Below are 24,225 nucleotides of genomic sequence, written 5' to 3'. Positions count from 1 at the left end.
CAATCCCCAGACGTAAGCAGCCTGCCCGGCGCGCTGCTCCCAACCCTGCCATACCCCCTCCACACTCGCACCCCGGCTACACGCTCAACCGGCGGGGAACTCTGTGCCAGCGGCAATCTGACACCTTTCCCCGCTCATTGGACAGCGCCGCCGGCCCCACCTTCCACTGCCGGGGCGGTTCGTTCCTCAGTTCAGCCTCCCAGGTCTAGCCTGCCGCTCCTCTTAGGCCGGCTGCGGCTGCCAGTCACTGTGAAGGACGGCTCGCTCTCCAGGCTCCGGTCCCGCCTCCTCCCTCCGCCCCCAATTGATATTATTGGAGTGTGGAGCTCGAGTCCAGGCTGCAGTCGGGGACTCGCAGGCAGCAAATACGGTGCGCGCTAAGGAATAGGCAAGAGGAACAGGCAGCCAGGGGAGAGAGAGCTCCATGCAAAGGCAACATAAAATACACAGCAGAGCAAACCCTTTAATCCCCACCAAGCGGCGGCAGCAGCAGCAGCGGTCGTACCGTAAATATAAAAAAGATCCTGCTCCTGCATGATGGTTTTTCAAACTAGGCTCCCTTCTTGGATTATTATATGCTCTGTCTGGCTGTTTCGCTTTGCACACACGGGGGAGGCACAGGCTGCAAAAGAAGGTAAGGTGATGCAGAAAACAAAGTTTGGGGTTATTTACTTCCTTGCGCACCCAGCTCAGTGTTTTTTTATTGCCGGGTCTATTGCAAACGGCATGTTCCCCCTTAATCAGCTTCTTGCTGGGGTGGGGAGAGGCATCTCCCTCCTCCCCCGGGCAGTGTGTGAGAGATCAGGACAAACTGCATTTCCTTTAAGGAATTGGGGTTGTGAGGCATTGCACTCGATGCAAAGACATGGCTCGGCGGAGGAGCGGATATACTGGGGTGGGGGAGCATGCAGGGGATACTGTCTATAGAATTGTTAATGGCACTGCTGTTAATACTGCTATTAAAGGTGCGGATACGCCCCCCCTTCAGTTAAATCTACTGTAGTTTGCCAGGCGCAGGCAACCCGAGTGTCACAAGCCAGGACTGCAGTGGAGTTCCAAGACTGTGGACGCGCCCCAAAGGGGTTGGGGGACTTGGTTCGTGCCCCAGGTAGTGATAAGCTAGCTAATAAAGTCCACTTCTCCGTTGCCTGCTGCGACGGGCCTGCAGGTCTCTGAAGCCGCTGGCACTGAGACGCTACGCGGAACGATGTGGCATGGATCATGGTGGGGTACCATTAAATGTATTGTAGGGATATATGCATGCATTCTAGCTGTAGGTCAATACATATTGGGTATTATCTAGTCATCTGTAGACACCCCTGGCTAGATGTCTATAGAGATTTTCGTTCCATCCGCTTATCTCAAACAGCGCTCAAGAAATCTCATCATTCCCACATTGCATTTTTACATAAACACACTCGCATCCCATTTCTTATTAAAAAGAGAGGACAGGCAGTTTTCTGTCTGCGGTTACCATTCAAATCAATGCAGAAAGTCAGCCCGGGTATTTCTTTTCGTATGGGAGGGATGAGGATCCAAAAATGCTAAGTCCTTCAACTCTGCTAATGGGGTTTCCATCTTTGGGAAGAGAAGGGTTGGGGTTCCCCCCTCTCTTCTCCCAAATGTGTAAGTATTCTTGTAGAAACCATGGGCATAAGGGAAAGCATCTTTCTGAACCTGTAGCTGGAGCGTTAGAAATCAGCTTTCTTTCAGTTAAGGGTGGGGGGACGGCTCAAAGGATCTTCTTGGGCGGCATTTTTTAAGTCTCTTCAGATAAACTTTCCAATGGACTAATAAAGTAACCCCTGGAAGGGCGAGGGAGGCTGAATAGGGGAGGTGAGCGGGAGCGAAGTGCAGGCAGGCAGGGAGGGCGGGGAAGCTGCCGGCTTTGCGCAGGCTACGTGGGGAGAGTCCTAGGAGCTGTGGCTTTCTGCTCGCCAGGCCAGCGTCCCGCGTACACCTTGAGTTTGTATCCCTGCTTCTAGCGCCCGGCAAGCAGCCGGTGGGCTGTGCCGCGGCTGAGCTGGCAGGAGGAGGGGACGCACCCGGCAGGGATGTCGGCTGGTAACCTGCTGCGGGCTCGGAAACCGGCGCAAAGTAACTTTCCTTGCCCCCCGGCCCCTCCCCGACTCCGGTGGGGAGAGAACCCATCCCTGTGCAGGCGCCGTCGGAAACTAGCGAAGTCCCAAAGTTTTCCCTGCTGGGGCTGGATCAATAGGCAGAGAAGGTGACGGCGTGGGGTCACCAGCAGACAGGGGGTTGCAGGGCAGAGGTTACGCAGCCAGGCTGGGTTAGGATAAAGGGATCGGGTTTGTTTTAACAGCCCGATCCTAAGCGTGGGGGGACTGGAGACGCGGGCCCGGTGTTGGGGTGCGCGCTGGCTTCTGCTGGGGGGTGAGTCCCGCTCCCTTCCAGGCATCGATTGGAAGCGCGGCGCGGTGATTCGCAGGTTAAAGAGCACGTTTGACCCAGCTCCCTCCTGCCTCGCGGAGGCTGCGGCTGCTGGGCTCGGAAAGGCAGCTTCCATCCTAAAACCCGCGGCTGGGGAAAGGGGATCCCCTGGCCCCGTTGAAGACAAGGGCGCCTTTGCCATTGACTTGAAGGGGGCCACTACTGCACCCGTGAGTTGGGCACGGAGATGTCCTGTTAGCGCGGAGTGGCGGCATTTTAACCTCGGCCCTGAGGTGAGGTTTATGGGGCGATGGTTTATGGGGCGATCTCAGCTCCCCGGAGAACACGCGTGGGTCAGAGGTACCGAGGACTTGTCGGCAGCTTGGAGGCTGCCCTTGGCTCTCCGCAATCAGCGCGTCCCTCTGGCTGGGCGCGTAAGTCAAGCGCAAGGGGCTGTGAGTGTGTGTGTGTTAGTGAGTGAGTGAGAAACAGAGTGAGTGAGATTCAGGACGGATTTAAAAAGCCTCCCATTGACTTCCCCAGCAACTTTCTCTCTCTCTCTCTCTCCAGCTCTGTCTTGTGTCCGCTCTAGCGCAGTGAACCAGGCAGACTTGACTGTCTTTAAAACTGGGCAGTTAGTTTCTCCAGTAAGAAGTTCCGAAATATAGACGTGACCTCAGCTCCTGCTCATTGCATAGAAGAACTTCAGAGGTGCTTGGGAAGTAGATGGGGAGTGTTTCACACCTCTTGGGAAAAGTGTCTATTTCAGAATAGGGCCACACTCTAACCATAATAAAAAAGTCTGGCACCCACATAAATTTTGAAAAAGAAAAGAAAAGAAAAGAAAAGAAAAGAAAAGAAAAGAAAAGAAGCCAGCCCCTAAAAATGAGCATCCCATATAACATTTTACCAATTCAAAGCATTGTACAAAGTGCAATTAGGAAAAATACTTCCCAATAACTTTTAGTGCAGTGAGGAGTACAACACATGATTTATGTAAAGGTCATCTCTGTGGTGCTGGCTTTTCATCTGCATTACTGCTAGAATACAGCATCAAATATTGCATGGACATGAAGATGAAAGGGTTAAATGTGAACTGTACCTAAATTTTTAGCTTAATGGGATTGTCCTCAATTAAGAAGTAAACACAGATACCACCAACTCTTCTTTAGGTGGTATTACTAGCTAAACCTCCTTAGATAGTTGGATGAATTAATTAAGAAGACAAGATGGTTATTCTCTCGTTTCAGAAATTAATTGTCTAGCTCAAATACATATTGACATACAGAAATGAAAGTTATTATTTTTATAGTTTCAGCACAAAACTTTATGTAAAAATGTGTTGTGGTTCTTCTAATAATGTTTTAAAATACTATTATAACTCAGGCTGTCAACCAAAGTATTGCTCAACAGAACAAAAAGTTAATGAAGTTAAAGAATTAAAGCAGAATTATATGTAACTATTTATGTAGCCTTTTACATCTAGTTTTGTCAGACATGTAATACGTTTATATAATTCAAATGTATGCTGTGATCTGAAATTGCAATGTGCTTCTCTTTTGTTAAAATAGAGCATTTACTTGTCAAACAATAAATGACTTTTTGATTTAAAAAGATAGCATGTATGGACAGAGATAACATTGGGATTTATGTCTTTGCAGTTTACAAGATTATTTTTTAAAATACAATTTAACAAGTTACTTCCTACAGTTGATTTGAAATTTCAAGGTTAATTAATGTAAGTGCTATTTAGAAATGCTGCGAAAATATGCAATAATATATTCAGAATTTATTACTTTAATTCAACATAATCTCATGCTCATAGTCAACCAAATATGATTTCCCTCAATATATAATAAAGTGAACATTTTATATTTTGATTTAATGGATTGAGATTAATGGATGAATTTGAGTTAATCTTACTGGACAAAGATTGAGAAGTCTGCATTAAACATTTTTACCAGCAAGTCACATCTAATTAACAGCTTTGTGTATCAGAACTTCTTGTAGAAGTCTCATTGGATATGTATACAAATATGAAAATATAATAATTAATTCTTACTAATATGCATGTACAGTGCTTTGAAAATGCAAATGTTACGTAAGTACAAAGCCTTATTTTGTAGAACCTTATTTGTCTTATATTTATTTGTTTAAATTAACAGTCTCACAAATGTTAAGGGACCATCCATTCTTGCGCACTCCCCTTGATTTCTGAGTGTGAATCCAAGCAAGATACAGTGTCCAAAAGTGTCCAAATCAGTTTGGTCAATGTTCAAGTATTGGTGATTTTTTTTGAAGTCTGAATTTTAATGGGGAATATCATTTGTAAGAAGGAGTGAGAGGAACAGATATTTTCCATTAAATCTTAGAATTTTTATGACACTTAAATAATAAGTTGGTAAGTATAAATATGTAAGGCATAGACAAATATGCAGTCAAATATTAAGAATTAAGCATTCTGCTTATTAAAAAATGAATATCTTACCTTAAATATTTATGAAAACTTTTAAAATTACAAACATGCATATAGTTGGTGAATATACATGATATATTCCTTTAGTTAACAACATTGAATGATAAAATAAATAGTTTATATACATTCTTGCTGACTTTTATCACAATGTTTTTTATTTAGTTTTTTTTTATTATTTTAAATTTTAAATTATTTCCTTAGAATATAGCAGATACTTTTTCTCTTGCAGTAATATTGCTGGACTCTAAAGCACAACAGACAGAGTTGGAGTGGATTTCCTTTCCTCCCAATGGGGTAAGTACTAAAAAAAAAAAAAATCCTCCAAACATTGCCAGGTGTCTCATCTAGACAAATGTTTTAAACAGGCTGGTATTTCCCAAATTTCCCTCACTAATCATAGTGAGTGTTTACAGCTCTTAAGTGTCTGTTGTGAAAAGAAGCATACCTCAAGTTACAGTGTACAATAGCAAGCTAATTACAAGGAAATGTCTATTCAGTAACTCACTTAAACCCCTTTATTAGCTTTACTCTTTGTAGTGTAATCCTTTGTGGTATATTAAAAGGCTTTGTGTACTTGTGACACTATTTTAAATATATTTTTTCTTTTCTCTCTCTTTTTAGAAGCACTGTAAGACAACAAATATATTTGAATATAGAAACTGCCCGAGAACATATTATTTGATGTTTTCCAAATGAAAAGTGACAAGAAATTTATATACAGTATATTTGTTGTAATTGAATAGTGTAGTATGACATTTTCTGAAATATAAACATCTGTATTGGAGATAGGTCTAAATCAAAATCCAGATCTGATCATCTCCAGACTTTGAGGAGATTGTAATCTGGTTGAAGGTCCAAATTTTGTGGCTTGGATTACATACTTCAATAACTTTTTAGATCAAATGTATTCTAAGATGTCCTATGAAAACTCGTCAACATACAAATATATCATTATACAAATATATCCTATGCTAATTGCCATTTTTGTCTATTAAAGTTATCAAAAAAGCTGTGTCTTCAGCTCTTAATTAAAAAATCACATCCCTCATGTCTTGAGGAAGAATATTTCAAAAGGGAAGAGTATGCCTGATTGCTTTTACATTAGAACTACAAATCTGAAGTCATGTCCGTAGCTCTTACTCCTGGAAGCCACCTCACAGACTTTGTTGGGGCTATTCAAATGAATAAGAGCTTGCGGGATCAGGCTCTTAATCTTGAGTACATTAAGAAATTTGGAGCCAGAAAAGCATGATGTATGAATGGGGATATAAAAGTGTAACAAATCCTTTAAATTAGAAGAATGAAAATCTGAAAGTGTCTTAGTTTAAAAGCAAGATCGTAAAATCAATACAAGCACAAACTGGAAATGAGTCTGAAGACTTGAAAAAGTATGTAATGTGAGCTGAACGCTTAAGATAGATAATAACTTTGGCATTAGCATTTTGCATTGATTGAAGCTTTTTAATAGAGGTGTCTGAAAGATTAGTTAGAAGAAAATTGCAGTAGTTTAGCCTGGAGGTAATGAAAGTGTGAACTTTGCCAATGTATTTGAGGATGAAAGGTGGAAACATAGTAGGCTAATAATGTACAAATGGTAAAAAGGTGACTTTGTCATCATATGGATTCAAAGGAATTTTGAGAATTCAAAATAACAGTCAAATGAAGTAAAGATAGCTAAAAAGTATTTTCTTATACATTAACAACAAATTACAATGTATTAATGGTGTTTGAAATTAAAAATTTGGTATTATTTTTTGTTAAATTCAGCTGCCTTTAATTCTCCTCCATCCAGCACAAATACCATGGAAGCATGCACAAATTGAGGAGAGTACTTTCTCTTCATAAAGATAAACCAATACATCATCATATGCAAGTTAAATTTCAGTGACAAATATACTCTCTGGCCCTGAGTAGCATCAAAATATGTTTGAAATAACTAAGGAAATAGTATGTAATAGGGTGTAGGTATGCAATATGTATTTCACTCATAACAGTGGGATGCAGAGAAATAGAGAGATTTTCTAAGCAGTAGTTTTCAAATATGGTGGACAAATATAGTTATGCTCCAAAGTATCTATAACCCAGGGGAGGGAATATGAATCCTATGACTACTGATTTTTTTTTTCAGATAAACCAAAAAGAAATATTTGAACTGTCCTGATCTTCTCTGTGGTTTTAGAAAGATGGGGAAGATGAGATGATGGGTGTTAGCATAAGAGTTTATCTCTACTGGATTTTTTTCCATACAAAGAAGTAATCTGAGCACCCCTAACATTTAATTACATTGGGGCTGTTGAATCTTAACAAGCACAATTGCCGTTTCTTTTGATTTGTGTTACTCTACCCAATGTAGAGGTTTGTATTTGTATAATTGTTCTGCGGGGATGGTTTTTTTTAGGGTGGAGGGGCAGGACAAAAAGAGATGCAGAGGATTGCAGATTTCAGTAGTCTGTATTTTGCTTTTTGGATATGTTAGGGTAACTCAATTGACTTCAAAGGTGTAACACTGTTGTAACTTGGGAATATCTGAGAAGCAGAATCTCGATTATGATGGCAAAACTGCTTACATGAGTTAAAATATAAAATGCTCAAAATGAAACTGAGAATGAGAGCAGCAGAGTGACTCTCTCTACACTGCAGAGTTTTTCTAGAAAAACAGCCGTTTTTCCAGGAAAAACTACACTTACGTCCATACTGCAATTGTGTTACTTCAACAGAAAGTCGAAAGAACGCAGGGGTTTTTCTGACAGCAGTAAACCTCTTTATACATGGAAGAAGCCTTTTTCCAAAAGAGCTCTTTTGGAAAAAGGCATGTGTGGATGGGGAAGAAAGTTTTTTTTTCGAAAGAAGAAGCCTCCAGGAAAAAGCACAGGTGGCCCTGGTGGCCACTCCGTACATAGTAATCACAACTTAAATGTGAGATAACATCCAATCACTATCTTTCGAAAAAGCAGATAGCTTTTTCAATGCGCTTTTCCTGTCTGGATGCTCTCTTTCAAAAGAAACTTTTCTGGAAGATCTCTTCTGGAAAAGTTTCTTCCAGAAGAAGCTTGCAGTCTAGACAAGCTTGCTTAAAGTCAACTTCCTTTTTGTAAACTGTTTTTGTACTGTGCTAATGCCTATTTTATTTGTTTGTTTGTTTATTTCCAACCTTATCTCTACTAGAGCATATAGGAAAAATAATCTTGGTAGTTAAAATCTACTAAATGTATAATGAAGACAAGCTTTCTTCCTTTCTAAGAGAGTATTAAATTTTAATATGTAATCATTTGTTAACTACAAAGGCATTTTATAGTATTTTACAGTAAGTTAGTACCAGATGTGTTACCATATCTATAGTAACTGAAGTACTTTGAAATGTATTTTGATATTTACAACTTCTGTGGATTTCAACACTTTCAGCCATAATGTATTTTGTGGTAATATCTTCCAGCATCAGTTCATCAACATTTACTTTTCTTGGAGTAGTAGAGCAATATTAAACAATCTCATTTGCTGTCAAGTAGGTTCATGAAGTATTACGTACTGCGTGACTTTTGGTCTGGGAAAGAAAGATCTGTTACTGTTTGCCTTCCCTTCATGATTACCAGTGACAGGACATTCTGTAGATGCTTGATTCTGACAGGTGCTGTGTGCTGTAGCCAATCTAACAGAGCACATGCTTAACATCAGTGAAACTGCTCATGTGCTCAACATTATGCATGTGGTTACATGGTTTGTTGAAACAGTCTGAGTGCTTGAAGGGATTGTACTCTAGTAGGCTATGCTATTTGACAGCCTTTAACTTACTGAACTCTTTAAAAGATCCCCATTTTAAGTTGTAATTTTTTCTATGAACTGTGCACTGCAGTTCATTTACAAAAGGTGTAAATGCCAGATTCTGCTCTTAATTTTACCTGGGTAAATCTGGAATAAGGGTCTAAACATAGCCCAATTGATGTCGGTGAGAGTTTTGATGTTGACTTCAGAAGGTCTGGGATTCGATTCCAAATTCATAGAGACAACACAATTATTTTACATTAACTATTTTAGCACCCAGATACTGTGGTGACTGAAAAGTGAAAAAAGGGAAGGCCCTGAACTTGGATTTTTTTATTCAAATGATTAGCCCTTACTCAAATGTGTGATGTCATCGACTTAAAATGTTTGTAGTGAGGTAAGATTTTTTTTCCATTAGTCTGTGGGACTATTCATATAAGTAGGGGTTTGTAGGATCAGGTTTGTAGCTTTAAAATGGGACCTAAGTGTCCCTAAATTCATACAATGATAAAACAGATAGGTATGTCATCTTTGTGATCTTTTTTCCTTTCATTTTTAGTTTATTGTTTTCCCTGCAATATGTGATGGTGATTACATAAGAGCCATAAATTGATGTGTAAAAGTAATTTCAAATGCAGATTCCAGTGATTAATAAAGATTCCGGGCACATTGCTTGTGCACCAAAAAGTGTCAAGTGAGGTTTAGGTATGCAAGGACAGCAAGATTAAGGGCTTTCAGGTTCTAAGACTTCTTTGTTAGTTGTAGATTTGTTTCTAGCAGCACATCATTGATCACCTTCTTCATTCCTTGCTTACCTATAATTCTGATTGATGTAAGAGGACATAGGACTGAACCCCAATTATAATCAGGATTTGAGTATTTATTGTACAATACTTTTTAGAACTTGTAATCAACATAACTGAAAACTGCTGTAACATGAATAATGTATTTTGAAGGTTATTTACATGCTAAAATACAGGGGACACAAATTAAAACACCATTACAATTTGTGAGCTTCAGAGGGTAGCCGAGTTAGTCTGTTACAGAAAAAAACAACACTTTATAGACTAACAAAACATGTAGAGTTATGAGTAGGGGATATGAAAACTGGAAATAAATAGGAGAGAGGAAGAGAAAGGAAAGAGGAAGGGTGGTGGAGTGTATGGGGGAACAGGGCATCATTAAGTATCTGGAGAATGGGTACTTAAACCTAAGCAGATAAAGATCAAAGTCAATAGATAGATTGCTGAGACAGGAAGAATACTGCTCAGAGAGCTGTTAGCACCTTCAATTTGTGCTTTTCCTGGACAAAATATTTGCATTTTAAAAATACTACAATATTTTTATGAGGCTTCACTGTTTACGAAGAAGGAAGACTAGATCCGTGTCACAGTATTTTTATATATTTATATATGTATGGATTTAGTATCTCAGCAAAGTGCTATTTTGTATTAATAACTATTTGTTGCTATTTTAGTGGGAAGAAATTAGTGGACTGGATGAAAATTACACTCCTATACGAACATACCAGGTATGCCAGGTCATGGAACCTAACCAAAATAACTGGCTACGGACTAACTGGATTGCAAAAGGCAATGCTCAAAGGATTTTTGTAGAACTGAAATTCACTCTGAGGGATTGTAACAGTCTTCCTGGAGTACTGGGAACATGTAAAGAAACTTTTAACTTGTATTATTATGAAACAGACTACGACACTGGCAGGAATATCCGAGAAAATCAATACGTAAAAATAGACACTATTGCAGCAGATGAAAGTTTTACCCAAGGTGACCTTGGAGAGAGAAAAATGAAACTTAACACAGAGGTGAGAGAAATTGGACCTTTGTCCAAGAAAGGATTTTATCTTGCATTTCAAGATGTAGGTGCCTGCATTGCTTTGGTTTCTGTCAAAGTCTACTACAAGAAATGCTGGTCTATTATTGAGAACTTAGCTATTTTTCCAGATACAGTGACTGGCTCAGAGTTTTCCTCTCTAGTTGAGGTACGAGGCACTTGTGTGAGCAGCGCAGAAGAGGAGGCTGATAACTCTCCTAGGATGCATTGTAGTGCAGAAGGAGAATGGTTAGTTCCTATTGGAAAGTGTATCTGCAAAGCTGGGTACCAGCAAAAAGGAGACACTTGTGAACGTGAGTAAACCTACACTTTTAATAATAAAAGTAAACACTTGTAGTAATATCCTACAATAGCAGTTGTGAATATAGAACACTTGTTTTTGTCTTTGCATAAAAATATGTTAATACTAATACTTGGAGCATCTGAATCTATATTCACACTAACATAAATAAATCAGCTTTTTTAGGATGGAAGTCAACAGTTGCATGTTTTGTATTCTGAAAATGCAAATCGGCAATTCAGAGCACAATTCAGTGCAAATAGAATTGCAGGAATTACACGTCACATAGAAATAAGGTAAGGATGACATGCCCTGTAGTTCTCTGTAATGCTATAGAGCAGATTATATCTTGCTAAGAAGACCTTACTAACATTATCATGTGTCCACATTATATGTAATACTATTGAGCAGATAATATCTTGCCAAGAAGACCTTATTAATATTATCATTTGTCCACATTATATAAACTATTTTTTGTTTTTCCATGCTTTGTGATGTAATATTCCAAGGAATATAAAGTTCAGGGTACATGGAATTTGTGCTGAAGCATATTTATTACTGTATAGAAGATACACCAAATAAACATTAATTCAGCTAGAATCTTAAAAATAAAACTTTTGGGATCTTTATTGATCACATTGGGACTAGTTAAATTATCAGTAACTTCATAACTATGCGAAGCTTTTTTACTTTGCAATTTTAACATATAGCACACCTGGCAGTGTTAGGAAAGCAGTTACAGTTAACAGTAACACACAGGATTATTTTTGACCTGGCTACTGAATAAAAATCTCAAAGTAACTTGCTTTTTGAAAACAATCTCTTTAGGCCTTGATTCTGTCATCAGTGTTCATATACTTAATCTTCGGGTAGGCTATATCTACACTCGCGACTTTTTGCATGAGAAATATGCAAACGAGGGTGCGCGTGGAATATCGCTGAGCCTCATTTGCATACCTAATGAGCTGCAATTTTTGCAGAAGAGGCTCTTGCAGCAGAAGGAGCTGTCTACACTGCTCCTTCTTGCACAAGAAAACCCTCTTGTGCAATGCTGCTACGCTGATTACTTTTAGGAATAACGGCATTGCTCAAGAGGGGTTTTCTTGCACAAGAAGGGCCAGTGTAAACAGCTCCTTCTGGCACAAGAGCCTCTTCTGCAAAAATGGCAGCTCATTAGGTATGCAAATGAGGCTCAGCGATATTCCACGCTTAGCCTCATTTGCATATTTCTCGCACAAGAAGCTGCAAGTGTAGACATTGCCGTAGTGTCCCCACTGACTTTAACAGAGCTTCTTCGGTATGAAAGTAATACTGAACATAACTGTGGCAAAACTGGGGTGTTCCACTTTTAACAAAAAAAAAAAAAAGTTCTAGATAGTACTAGGAAGGTACTTTGCATACTGAGTAATAGCATATCAGTTTCTGTGTTCAAGATATTTCAAATGATCATACTTTCCTTATAGTGTATGATAGAAGCATACTTGCTTTGTTTGTAATGCTGCAGGAAAAATAAATAAATCTGAAAGTGAGAAAACACCAAACAGTAAAACCAATACAGACATTAAAGAATTAAGGGAGTATCACAACTAACTTATTGGGGGGTTATATAAGACTAAACTCTGCAAACAATGAGTGTAATAAGAGTTTTTGCATGTGTAAGTATTGGAAAGTGCTGAAGGATTTGGCTCATACTGAAACGAAGAGAGCAAGCTGTGTCTCACGTTGAATCCTTAGTCTTCAGGAAGCTCACATCATTGTCTTCAGCAAGGGTTTACAAGGGAAGATTCAGTACATAGTTGGAGAGTGTGGAGTTAGTCTGGGACCTTTCCAGCACTACACATCTCTTTCAGCAGTGTGAGGGAAAGGACTGAGTTTCGACAGTGTGGCGAATGATCTCATTAAGAATTATAATGTGAAAAACTGCTCACACAGATTAGTTCAATACTCTGTGTCTAGGCTCTGTTAAAAGTATTAAAATCATTCCACCCCCATCAAAGCATTTTCTGAAATTTTAAAAGGTTTTCCCTAGTGACACACTTGTTTCTTTTTGAAGCATCTTAGTTAACTCACACTTGATGTGAACTGGATAGGTCTATACTTATAATATTAATGTTCTTTGACTTTGAGTAAAGGAGAGAGAGTGCCCAGCCAAAGGGAAAGCTGGGGTAAAGGGAGTGGGCAAGGGAATCCGTGTTTGGTAACTGGAATTCATATCAATTGTTTATTGAAAAGGCTTCTTAATTTCTAACCACAGTGATGTTGACAAAGGAATTAAACGATAACGTGTATTAGAGTATTGCACTGTGTTCATTTGCAAGAACATTGCCCATTTTTGGCCTGCTTCCAGAGCAATTGTTAAGAGACTACACAACTCTGGAAACAGTCCAGAAGCACATTGATAGGATTTCTCTCCTTTTCCTTTCAGTGATCTTGTTAAGAGTTCAAAAACAAACTCTGGCTCCATATGGAGGCAAGTTAATGTATGAGTGGGAAAGAGGGTGGAATGCAGCCACTCATGAAATGAATGCTCTTACCAGCTTGAAGTCAAAACGGTCTGGTTCTATAGTAGTTGCAGTCTGTGATACTTGAAGGTGTTATTAAGTATGATCAACTCTATAGTGACTGATAATATAGCTGACACAGTCACTGTTTTTTGTGACAGATATTGAAAGAAACTTATCTGAACATTGACACTAATGCAACTGGCTATCTGTTACTGTCAAGCTTTGTGACAGATCAGGCAGAAACAAGTTGGTGCATGCTTCCTTAATCCAAAGCTTTTATGGTTCCTCTTAAGGGCTCAGTGCTGCACAAACATAGTACCAGGCATTGTGCATTGACTTCCTTGGGACTACTCATACTAGTAAGCAGTGGACGTAAAATCCTGTCTTGATTGGTAAAAAAGATATATGAATATTTTTCAATCCTGGTAGCTCAGTGGAGTTAAATTAACACAATTGAGAACCCTGTTAAGATGAAGGTTAACATATCTGAAGATGCATTAGTTGACTGTGTTTGTAGGCAAGGGAAGATGCTTCGTGAGAGCATAGACTATAACAGAGATGTGTTAGCCAGCATCTTACCAGGAATTATGATAGCTCATTTGAGTTACACTGGTTGAAAAAGTTGTCCTTTTTGTCTTTAATGGCATTCCTTATGAGTAAGTATTTGCAGGAGCTTAAGAAGTAAGATTTATCTTTTAATTGAATGTGGATACATTTCATTCCCAATATTTTTTGGTAGAGGATATTCGTATTATGTAAACAAATACTTTGAAAATTGTAATAACTTCAAGCACTTATCAAAAACATTCAGAAATTGAATACTGGAATTGAGCATTAGTTTTCTCCTTGTGTTTTATCTCGAGATTGTTAAAATGTGGATCCATATGTAAATGCCCTTAATTTGGATGTATATTGAATTACTCAAATTTTGCATTTCAATAGCACCTAGATGCATAAACCAACTTAGGGCTACATTGTGCTAAGTACAGTTTTTTATTATACATCTGTGCTGTCTCTGCTCCCAAAGAATTTATAGTCCTAGTGTAAGGCAAGACATAATTGCTGGGTGAAATGGAAGGGGCTTGGTAGTACTAAAATAAGCTGCTTATATCCCAAGACTCTCCATTTGCTACATGCCAAGCACTTTTTGCAGAAAAGCATCCGTGCCAATCTAGACGCAGTTTTGCGCAAGAAAGCCCCAATCGCCATTTTCGCGATCGGGGTTTTTTTGCGCAAAACAATACCATGTTGTCTACACTGGCCCTCTTGCGCAAATGCTTTTGTGCAAGAGGGCTTTTGCCTGAACGGGAGCAGCATAGTATTTCCGCAAGAACACTGACAATCTTACATGAGATCGTCAGTGTTCTTGCGGAAATTCAAGCGGATGGTGTAGACAGCTGGCAAATTTTTCCACAAAAGCAGCTGCTTTTGCGGAAAAACTTGCCAGTCTAGATGCAGCCATTAAGTTTGCAGATGATACAAAGCTGGGAGGGGTTGCAAATGCTTTGAGGATAGGGTCAAAATTCAAAGTGATCTGGATAAACTGGAGAAATGATCTGAGGTAAACAGGATGAAGGACAAATGGAAAGTACTCTATTTAGGAAGGAACAATCAGTTTCACACAAACGGTCACTTCCCATTTTGTCTAGGAAGGAATACTGCAGAAAGGAATCTAGGGGTCATATTGGACCACACTCAAAATATGAGTTAACAGTGTGACACTGCAAAAAAAGCAAACATGATTCTAGGATGCATTAATAGGGTTGTTGTGAGCAGGATATAAGTCATTCTCCCGCTCTACTCTGTGCTGATTAGGTCTCAATTGTAGTATTGTGTCCAGTTCTGGGCACCACATTTCAAGAAAGATGGAGAAGATCCAAAGAAAATTATTAAAGGTCTAGAGAACATAAAATATGAGGGAAAACTGAAAGAATTGGGCTTGTTTAGTTTAAAAAAAGAAAAGACGGAAAGGGGACATGTTAGCTGTTTTAAAGAATTTAAAAGGGTTTTACACGGAGGAGGGAGAAAAATTGTTCTCCTTGGCTGCTGAGGATAGGACAAGAAGCAATGGGCTTAAATTGCAGTAAGGAAGATTTAGATCAGATATTAGGAAAATTTTTCCTAACTGTCTGGGTGGATAAGCAATGGAATAGGAAGGTTTTACAATCGCCATTACTGGACATATATAAGAGTAGGTTGGATAGACATCTGTCAGGGATGATCTAGATCAGTGGTTCCCAAACTTTTTGATTTTTAAATAACCCTCACGCCTCTCCCCCTCCCAATAACACCCCCCCCCAAATAGCAGCAAAACGTGTTGAGCAAAAAAAAAAAAAAAAAGAAAAAAAGAAAAAGGAAAAAAGGAACTGAACAGGGCAACAAAACTTGAAGGGGGAGGCTGGGTCCCCTCCCCTGCCCAGAATTTCTTCACGCCCCCCAGTTTGGGAACCCATGATCTAGATGATGCTTGGTCCTGCCGTGAGGGCAGGAGACTGGGCTTGATGACCTCTCGAGTCCCTTCCAGTCCTACTGTTCTGTGATTCTATGAACTGTCTGGGGGGGGGGGGGGGGACCATTCCCCTCCAGTTCAGCTGAAGGAGCCCTCAGAACTCCCACTCCCAGCCCTGTGCAGGGGCTGGTTACCTGCTTCTTCCTCTTCTCTCCCTGAGCAACCTCTGTCCACAGCAGGGCAGATGGTGCTCCAGAGGGTGCTCCAGATGCTGAGGCAACCCTGCCTGCGGGAGCCTGGTCTCCCCACTGATAGAGGCTTCTCTGGTTGCTGGAGCAGCCCTTGTCTACGGAGGCCCCCTGAGGGGCTGGAGCAGTTTCCTTCCAATGGCAGGCAGGGAGCAGCTCCAGCCCCACTGGTTACTAGTTAACTTTTCACATCCCTAATGGTGAGCCCCCTAAACATCCACTGACACAGTGTTTCTGCTGCTGTAAAAATGAATGGAAATGTTAGCACTCAGGAGCTAACTGCCTATGGGGCCCATTCTTGCAATTCTCACATAGTCTTTGACCAGTGCAGTGGGAATTTCACCTATTTTGCCTATGCAAGGGCCACATTTGGGACAATATTTCAATGACTGTGGTTTGCAAGGAAGGAGGGGAACTCTATGAAAAGTTCAAGTATTATGTATTTTCCATATGTTTCACATTATTTAAAGAGAAACTGTACCCATTTACTCCCGAGCAGAAGTATGATATTTCAGAATGTAGGAAACACCTCTCAACATGAATGAAACTGAAAAAAATATATATGACAATTAATTTGAAAATTCAGATTTCTGGTTTAAACCAGAAAGGTGTAGTTTACTTTTTAAATGTTTTGCAATACTTTGCATATTAGTAGAACACAACAGAATAATATTTGCTTACCACCGAAATGAGTGTGCTACAGCTTGTTGTGGAATGCATGCCCCTAAAGTGAAGCATACATGACTGATTTTTTTTTTAGCTGCATTTTATATTCTGTGCAGCAACATGTCACAAACTACTACAGTAACTACTGATTTCTTCTAGGACATAAGCTTATGGTGCTAGTAAATGTGATCTGACAGAGAAGTCCAGCCTCTGAGATGTATTATATTTGACATGTAACCCCTCTTTTCTCCTGTGTGTCTGGGGGTCTGATGTTGCCAACATCAAAGGAGTTTGAGTATCCCAGTGGTGATGTTGAGTAGGTGGGAATTCTCTACCCAGTTCTATGCTGCAGTCTCTTAGTCTTAAAGGAATTCACAATTGTTGGTGCCTCCACCTGACTGGACCCTGTACACACTCCATATGTGTGCCTTGGAAGCCTCCTGGATAAACCATTATAATACTAAGAATAATCTATTGCATGGATCTAAATAAAAAAATACCAAATATAAATATACATTTAATATATTTAAACTAGATTTAACACACCTTTACTTAACAACTTAAACAGGGTTTAATAGACTATGATTAAATATCACTCCCAATTTAAATCCACACTGTGCAGTTGAATAAAATCAATTAACAAATACAGGTTTCTGTAATAAATGAAACTTACGCAATTGGCACTTACCCTGCCACCATTTCCTCCGCTCAAGAATGTACGCTTCTTTGGATTCCAGAGTCCCAGACACTTGAGTGGCTGTGCCTGAAGATCCACAGTGGCAGACTGCGCTCCACAGGTTCTGTGAATCAGTCCAGCCAAGGTAACAAGCTGCACAACACCTCTGAAGTTGTGCACTGGCTCCACCAATTGCCAGCAGCTCTGGGTCCTGTTTCACTGAGATCACTCTGCTTCTCTTCAGAATCAGACTCACTGGCTCTTTGCTGTGCTTCGTCCCTTGTAAGCACTTTTCTAAACGGTCAGTTTGTTTCCTGTGGGTCCTTCTCAATGAGCACTAGGCACAGCAACCAAATCTCTCCCAAGGTCCAAGGGAAGACACCAGTCATCCCTGAAGCTCCCTGCTTGATCAAAGCCCCAGCAGGCTTTCAGCCGCAGCTCCTGGTAAAGACAGAACTCTACACAAGCAGTTTCTCAGAATGAAGCCCCCATCCTGCTCTCTCTGCACTGCCTGGAAGAGATAAATCTCCCTTCTTTTTCCAAAACAAAAGACAGGACTATGCAGCACTTTAAAGACTAACAAGATGATTTATTAGGTGATGAGCTTTCGTGGGCCAGACCCACTTCCTCAGATTAAATTGTGGAAGAAAATTGGCCAATTTCTGGCCCACGAAAGCTCATCACCTAATAAACCATCTTGTTAGTCTTTAAAATGCTGCATAGTCCTGTCTTTTGTTTCAGCAAGACCAGACTAACACAGCTGCATCTCTATCACTATGCTTTTTCCCAAGGCATCATGGGAGTTGCAGTCTCTGAGGCTAGATTAGAGCACACAGGAAATTGCCAATAATGGTCCAAGGCTCCTATAGTAAAGGGTGTTCTCAGTAAGGATGTCCACATAGAGTTGACTACACAAATAACCGATAAGCCTGGGTTTATCAGTTAATCTTGTCGACTACACGCATTCCACGAGGAGTACAGCTAGTTTGGAATAGAAGCCTAATCCGAACTAGCTACTCCGTGCCGCGTGTAGCCGCGCGGCACGGGGTTCGAACTGCCGGCATTTAAAAATGGCGCCGGCCGGCTTTATGCAAATGAAGCCCGGGAAATTCAAATCCCGGGCTTCATTAGCAAGTTCGGTATGCATACATTACCCCCCTAGTTCGAAGTAGGGGGGTAGTGTAGACATACCCTGAGAGAGAGACAGCAGCAGCATGGAGGGTGAGGGGGCAGGCTGGAGCCAGTACATTCAGGGAGCTGGCTTTTAAGCAGGTTCCCCTCATGTGCCAGCTCCATGGACCCTCCTGATCCTCCTCCCCCCCAGAGCTGCTGCCTCTGACAAAGGCAGCAACGCAGGAGGGGGCTGGCAGGGGGCAGGCAGCACCGCAGAAATGGTGCTGGGAGGAACTGGCTTTTAAGTTAGCTTCCCCCCAGCACTGACTCCTATTTCCTTCCCCCTTGCTGCCTCTGTATCAGAGGATGCCTTTGTCTGCGGAGGGCTCAGACCCTCCATGGCCAGGGGCTGCTGGCACCCTGCACTGTTACCTCGGTATCAGAGGCAGCAGTGCGGGGCAGCAGGCAGGATCTGGTCTGCACAGGAAGCTAGTTTTTAAACTGGCTCCACTGAGAGACTGGCTCCCGCCTGCCATCTCACGCTGCTGCCTCTGATACAGAACTCCCCAGGAGTGGGGCCAGGAGTGCGCTGGCTGCTGGCTTCACCCCCAGGGGCTATCGACTAGTCGTGTAACTGCTAAGACTTCATGTGGTTACACAACTGTTCAATTACATGATACCTAACATCCCTAGTCTACAGACAAATTTGTGATACGGCATTTTTAGGCACATTCCACTTCAGAATTTTTCTGATGAGTCTGAGTTAACACTGTGCTTACTATTCAGGGGAACTGCACTGCTGCAGGAGCCTGCTTCTAGGATTGGCCCGTAAAGATCTCATAGTACTTTTAATAAAGTCCATATAACCTACTCTATAAATCAACGTGGGATTTGGCCTAGAACAGTGGTTTTCAAACTTTTTTTCCTCATGACACAACTGAAGAAAACTGTTGATGTTTGCAACCCAAGATAATTTGACAAAAGTTTGGGCTCTGGCGTGGGGCTGAGGATGAAAGCTTTGGGCTGTAAAAGGGAGCTTTGGCTTTGGCTGTGTGTGTGTAAAGGCTGAGGTAAGCCACACTTGCCCCAGCCTTTACAAGTAGCTCCCGATCAGCGGTATAGGGAGGGTGCTAAGGCAGGCTTCCTGCAACTCCTGGCCCTCTAGAACATGCTGCGCTCCAGAAACAGCCAGCAGCAGTTTCCCAGTCAATGGGAGTGTGGAACTAGTACTCAGGGCCAGGAGCAGTGTGCGGAACCCTGTGTGTTCTTTCTCCCCTTCCTCACCTAGGAGCCAGCCTGCTGCTGGCCGCTTCTGGGGTGCAGCACAGTTTGTGGTGCCAGGATAGGCCTGAAGCCTGCCTTAGATCCTCACTGATCACCCTGAAGCAACAAGATCCAGAGCCTGAAACCATAGTTTGAAAACCACTGGCATAGGGTATCTTATCTCAAGAGTTGTAGCTAACTTATAGTTTGAGGATAATTATCTCTTATCTACCTACATTCTGTGCTGATTCAGTTTGCCCTACTTGTCTTCCTTTGCACTGCTGAGAAGTATGATACAGAGCCAAACCCACCTTCAAGTCTCTTGCTGGAGTAGAGCCAATATGGACTTTGTCTCCTTCCCTGTACTTCCCTGCACAGGGCTGTACTAGGTGGGGCATTTCAGTGTGGAGAGGGGGGTATGCTTGGATCACAATGCATTAGCTCACCTCACCAGTGTGTAGCATGACACTAAGCAAAATGTAGCTAAGGCAGAGCACAGACAATCTGGTATAGGGATGTAGGAGAGACTTATCCAGTAGTCAGCGATTACTAAGCTTCTCCACTCCCCCACCCTCCGCTCTATCAGAGCAGCAAGGGGAAAGGGGAAAGAGGAGCCAGTTCTGGGGGGAGTCAGCTTTAAAACCCGGTTCCCTCCGGCACTATCTCCATGGTGCCATCTGTCCGCCTCCCCCACCCACCGCACTGCTGACTCTATCAGGGAGTAGGGGAGGCTGCTGCAAAGCAGCCTCTGCTTGCAGTGAGCCCAGGCTCATCACAGGCAGAGGCTGCTCTGGCAACAGTCTCTGTTCGTGGCAGCCCTGGCCACCGCAGACAGAGGCTGCTGTCCAGGGCAGCCTCTGTTCCCGGTGGCTGGTGCTGACCACGGACAGGGGCTGTTGGGTCCAGCATGAGCCAGGACTGAACAAGCCCGGCTTAGTCCCGGCTCATTCTGGTCCAGTACCACTGCGGTTCTGCATTTCAAATGTAGTAAGGGTCAGGCAGGTCTTACTACATTTAAAATACAGAGCTGCAGCATTCTTGGCTCCGTCCCAGCTCGTGTCAGTCTGGGACCTACCCCTGCTGTGCCTCTGGTATTTAAATTAGTTGGGGCTGGGCGGCCTGTGCACCCAGCTTGTACTACATTTCAACTGCAGAGCTGCAGTGGGGGTTGCTCCTGGACTGGTGCGAGTCGGGGCTGAGCTCCTTCCCTTATCCACTAATCGTGTAGTCAATACAAATTGTATCGACTACACAATTAGTCAGTTACCCGCCTCTTAACATCCTTAATCTGGTAGTTGCTCTCTAATGATCTTCCTCCTTTCTGCACGCAGAAAAAAACTGGATATGGCAGATTCTGCGCATATTATTTTTCTTTTTTATTAAAGTTTATCTGTAATATTTCTGTGCACTGTTAAACAATTAGTAGTTTGGTTGCTAGATGTGACTCGCCTTCAGTGGTGGCTGTCTCTGTGGATATCGGTTTGAAGAATTTAGGCAGCGTTTGAAAAGTGTTGCTGATGCCTGTTTGCTGAAAGATGAGAAGTATAGGTCTCTAAACCCCTGCTATCCCAGCTGTTCAAAAGGGAGCTGGGGTTTCCACAGGCTTTTCTGAAGATGCTTTTTAGGGACATCGTAATTTTATACTCTTCTCTGGCTAGAAAGTGTCTCCAAATTTGAAGTTCCTTTCCCTTTCAGTTGCTAAAAGGTAAAAGGATACTGGTTGTTTTTCTTTCCCAGAGTGCTCTGGCTGTCATTTGTGGAGTCACTTGATGGGAGACTCATAGAACTGGAAGAACCCTTGACAGGTCCCCCAGTCCAGTCCTCTGCACTGATGGCAAGGTCAAGCACCATCTAGAAAGATCCTCCCTGACAGGTGTTTGCCTAAATTGCTCTTTAAAATCTCCAGTGATGGAGATTCCACAGCCTCCCTAGGCAAATAATTCCAGTGCATAACTACCCTTACAGGAAGTTTTCCCTAATGTCTACACTATGGCTGTGTCCAGACTCAGGGGTTTTTTCGAAAAAAAGTAGCCTTTTTTCGAAAAAACCGCACCTGCGTCCAGACTCAAGCCGCGTTCTTTCGAAATTAATTCGAAAGAACGCGGCTTTTCTTTCGATGGCGGTAAACCTCGTTTCACGAGGAAGAACGCCTTCTTTCGAAAGTTCCTCTTTCGAAAGAAGGTGTTCTTCAATGTAAATAGGGCTTCTTCGAAAGAGAGCATCCAGACTCACTGGATGCTTTCTTTCGAAAAAGCAAGCCGCTTTTTCGAAAGTTCAACGTGCAGTCTAGACGCTCTCTTTCGAAAGAGGCTCTTTCAAAAGTATCTTTCGAAAGAGCCTCTTTCGAAAGAGGCTTGCAGTCTAGACATAGCCTAAATCTCTCTTGCTGCAATTTGAGCCCATTGCTCTGGCCCCCTTTCTGGGATGGTGGGGCTTGGGCTTGGGCTTTGCGCCAACCAGAGCATTGGAGCTCAGGCAGACTCAGGCTTTGATTTTTCTCCCACTGTGGGATCTTGTAGTAGTTCTTGTTGTCAGAAGGGGACTGCAGTGCAATTAAGTTTGAGACCCCTAGGTTAGAAGGAACTGCAAGCCAGGAGGGAACTGAAGAAGGATCAGAGAGACTACAGAAGAGTGGGGAGCAGATAGTACTACTTTTTGTGTTCTTAGGAGAGTTGGGGGGCATGTACATATAAGGCCTCTATCACTTGGATATCCAAGAGCTGATAAATGTATAAATGTGGGTAAATTATTCATGAAATAAAGATGGAGCTGTGGGAGAGTAATAGGATTTTGTTGCAACAATAAAGAAAAGAGGCAGGAGGTGATATTTATTGGAGAAATGGGCTCACACTGGTACAGTATTTGACACAACAGAAGTTCCATGCACAGTTTTTTGCAGGATTGGGCTACTGCTAGAAGGGTACATCTACACTACAGCGTTATTTCAAAATATCTTATTTCAAAATAGTTATTTTGAAATAAGTTATTTCGAAATAACACGTCTACACACAAAATGCATTTCAAAATAGCATTTTGCTATTTCGAAATAGCGTGTCCCCACTGAGTAGACACTGAATTGCATGTAAGGCCAGCTGAAACCGGTTCCAGCAGGGCATCAGGTCAGTAGTTGCTTTGTGTGGCTGCTGCCTGAGTCTATCTGAGGCTTGTGCTTATTGAAGCAATGCTTCAACATGCTTAAAGGGACCTCCTCCCCCCCGGACAGCCAGTTCTCAGCTTTCCCTGCTTGCTTGCCTACCTCGCTGAGGGGGACAGCAAAGCATTTTTGTCTCTGCTTGCTTTGGTTGCCCTGACTCAGGACACCACAGCACTTGGCACCATGGAGCCAGAGCTGCCCCTGGGCACTCTAGTGTTCATTTTGGATGTCTTGCTGCAAGCCTGGCAGCAATTGCTGCAGCCCAACCCCCAGGCCCACTTCTGGACCCCCCTGAGGGACGTGGAGGAGCAGCAGCAGTGCCTGGACGCCAGCGTGCCCTACCGCATGTGGCGTCTGGACATCAGCAGCGACTAGTGGGACCACATCGTCCTGGAGCGCTGTGGAGACCAACCGTGGACCCAGAACTTCAAGATGAAGAAGGACACCTTCCTCGAGCTCTGAGAGTGGCTTTCCCCTGCTCTGCGGCGACGGGACATGCACATGAGGCTCGCCATTCCCCTCCACAAGTGTGTGTCCATCACCCTCTGGAAGCTCTCCACGCCGGATAGTTACCGATCCGTGGGGAGCCAGTTCGACGTGGGGAAATCCACCGTCAGAGCAGTGCCCATGCAGGTATGGCAGTCTCCAGCCACTGTGCCAGGAGGAGGGGTGGTGCCCTAGGGAAAAGGAGGGGATGGGCTGCCCTAGGAAAAAGGGGGGAGGTGGTTCAAGTCCCCTCTCCGGGAGGGTTTGTTCTGTCCCAGCCGCACTACAGACTGCTCGTGGTGGCCAGGATTGCAACGGGGGTTGCTCCTGGGAAGTGGGGGTGTGAGGCAGTGGCAGGGAAGGAGCACTCTCAGCCACCCTGGCACCCCAGTGACTCTCGGTTTTGTGTGTCCCTCTGCAGGTGGTCAAGGCCATCAATAGAGTGCTGCTCCACAGAGTCATCTGCCTCACTGATTTGGACCCGGTGATCGACGGATTTGGAGACCTGGGCTTCCCTAACTGCGGGGGGGCAATCCATGAGACGCGCATCCCCATCCGTGCCCTGGAACACTAGGCCGCCCTGTACATAAACTGGAAAGGATACTTTTTGGTCATCCTGCAGGCTGTGTCTGACCACCGGGGCCAGTTCGTGGACATCAATGTGGGCTGGTCCGATAAAGCACACAACTCCTCCGTGTGCCAGAGGCTGCACGCCGGGACCTTCTTCCCTGAGCACCACATCAGGGTTGGGGACGTGGACATGCCTGTGTGCCTGGTGGGGGATGCAGCCTACCCCCTACAGCCCTGGCTCATGAAGCCCTACATGGGACACTTCAACCCCTCCTGACAGGCCTTTAATACCAGGCTCAGCAGGGCCCGCATCATGGTAGAGGGTGCCTTCAGCTG

The 24,225-nt window shown here is 42.8% G+C and overlaps 1 protein-coding gene across 4 annotated transcripts in view; it reads left to right on the top strand.

Annotated features, from left to right (window-relative positions):
* Positions 1-312: 312 nt before the first annotated feature.
* Positions 313-24,225, top strand: part of EPHA7 (EPH receptor A7) — a 188,651-nt gene continuing 164,738 nt past the window's right edge. For 2 of the 4 annotated variants that reach the window (XM_075923900.1, XM_075923899.1), the window contains exons 1-3: positions 313-634; positions 5,097-5,161; positions 10,104-10,773. In XM_075923900.1, coding sequence (XP_075780015.1) covers positions 535-634; positions 5,097-5,161; positions 10,104-10,773 — 835 coding nt within the window. In that variant the 5' untranslated portion in view covers positions 313-534. Of the gene's footprint in view, positions 635-1,502; positions 4,130-5,096; positions 5,162-10,103; positions 10,774-24,225 lie in introns of those variants that run through there. The other 2 variants (XM_075923902.1, XM_075923901.1) reach the window with 2 other exon arrangements.

This window comes from Pelodiscus sinensis, chromosome 3, assembly GCF_049634645.1.
Source record: "Pelodiscus sinensis isolate JC-2024 chromosome 3, ASM4963464v1, whole genome shotgun sequence".
In the NCBI taxonomy this organism is placed as follows: Eukaryota; Metazoa; Chordata; order Testudines; family Trionychidae; genus Pelodiscus; species Pelodiscus sinensis.
The sequence above is the reverse complement of the archived record's forward strand: the minus strand, read 5'-3'. Positions and strand labels throughout refer to the sequence as shown.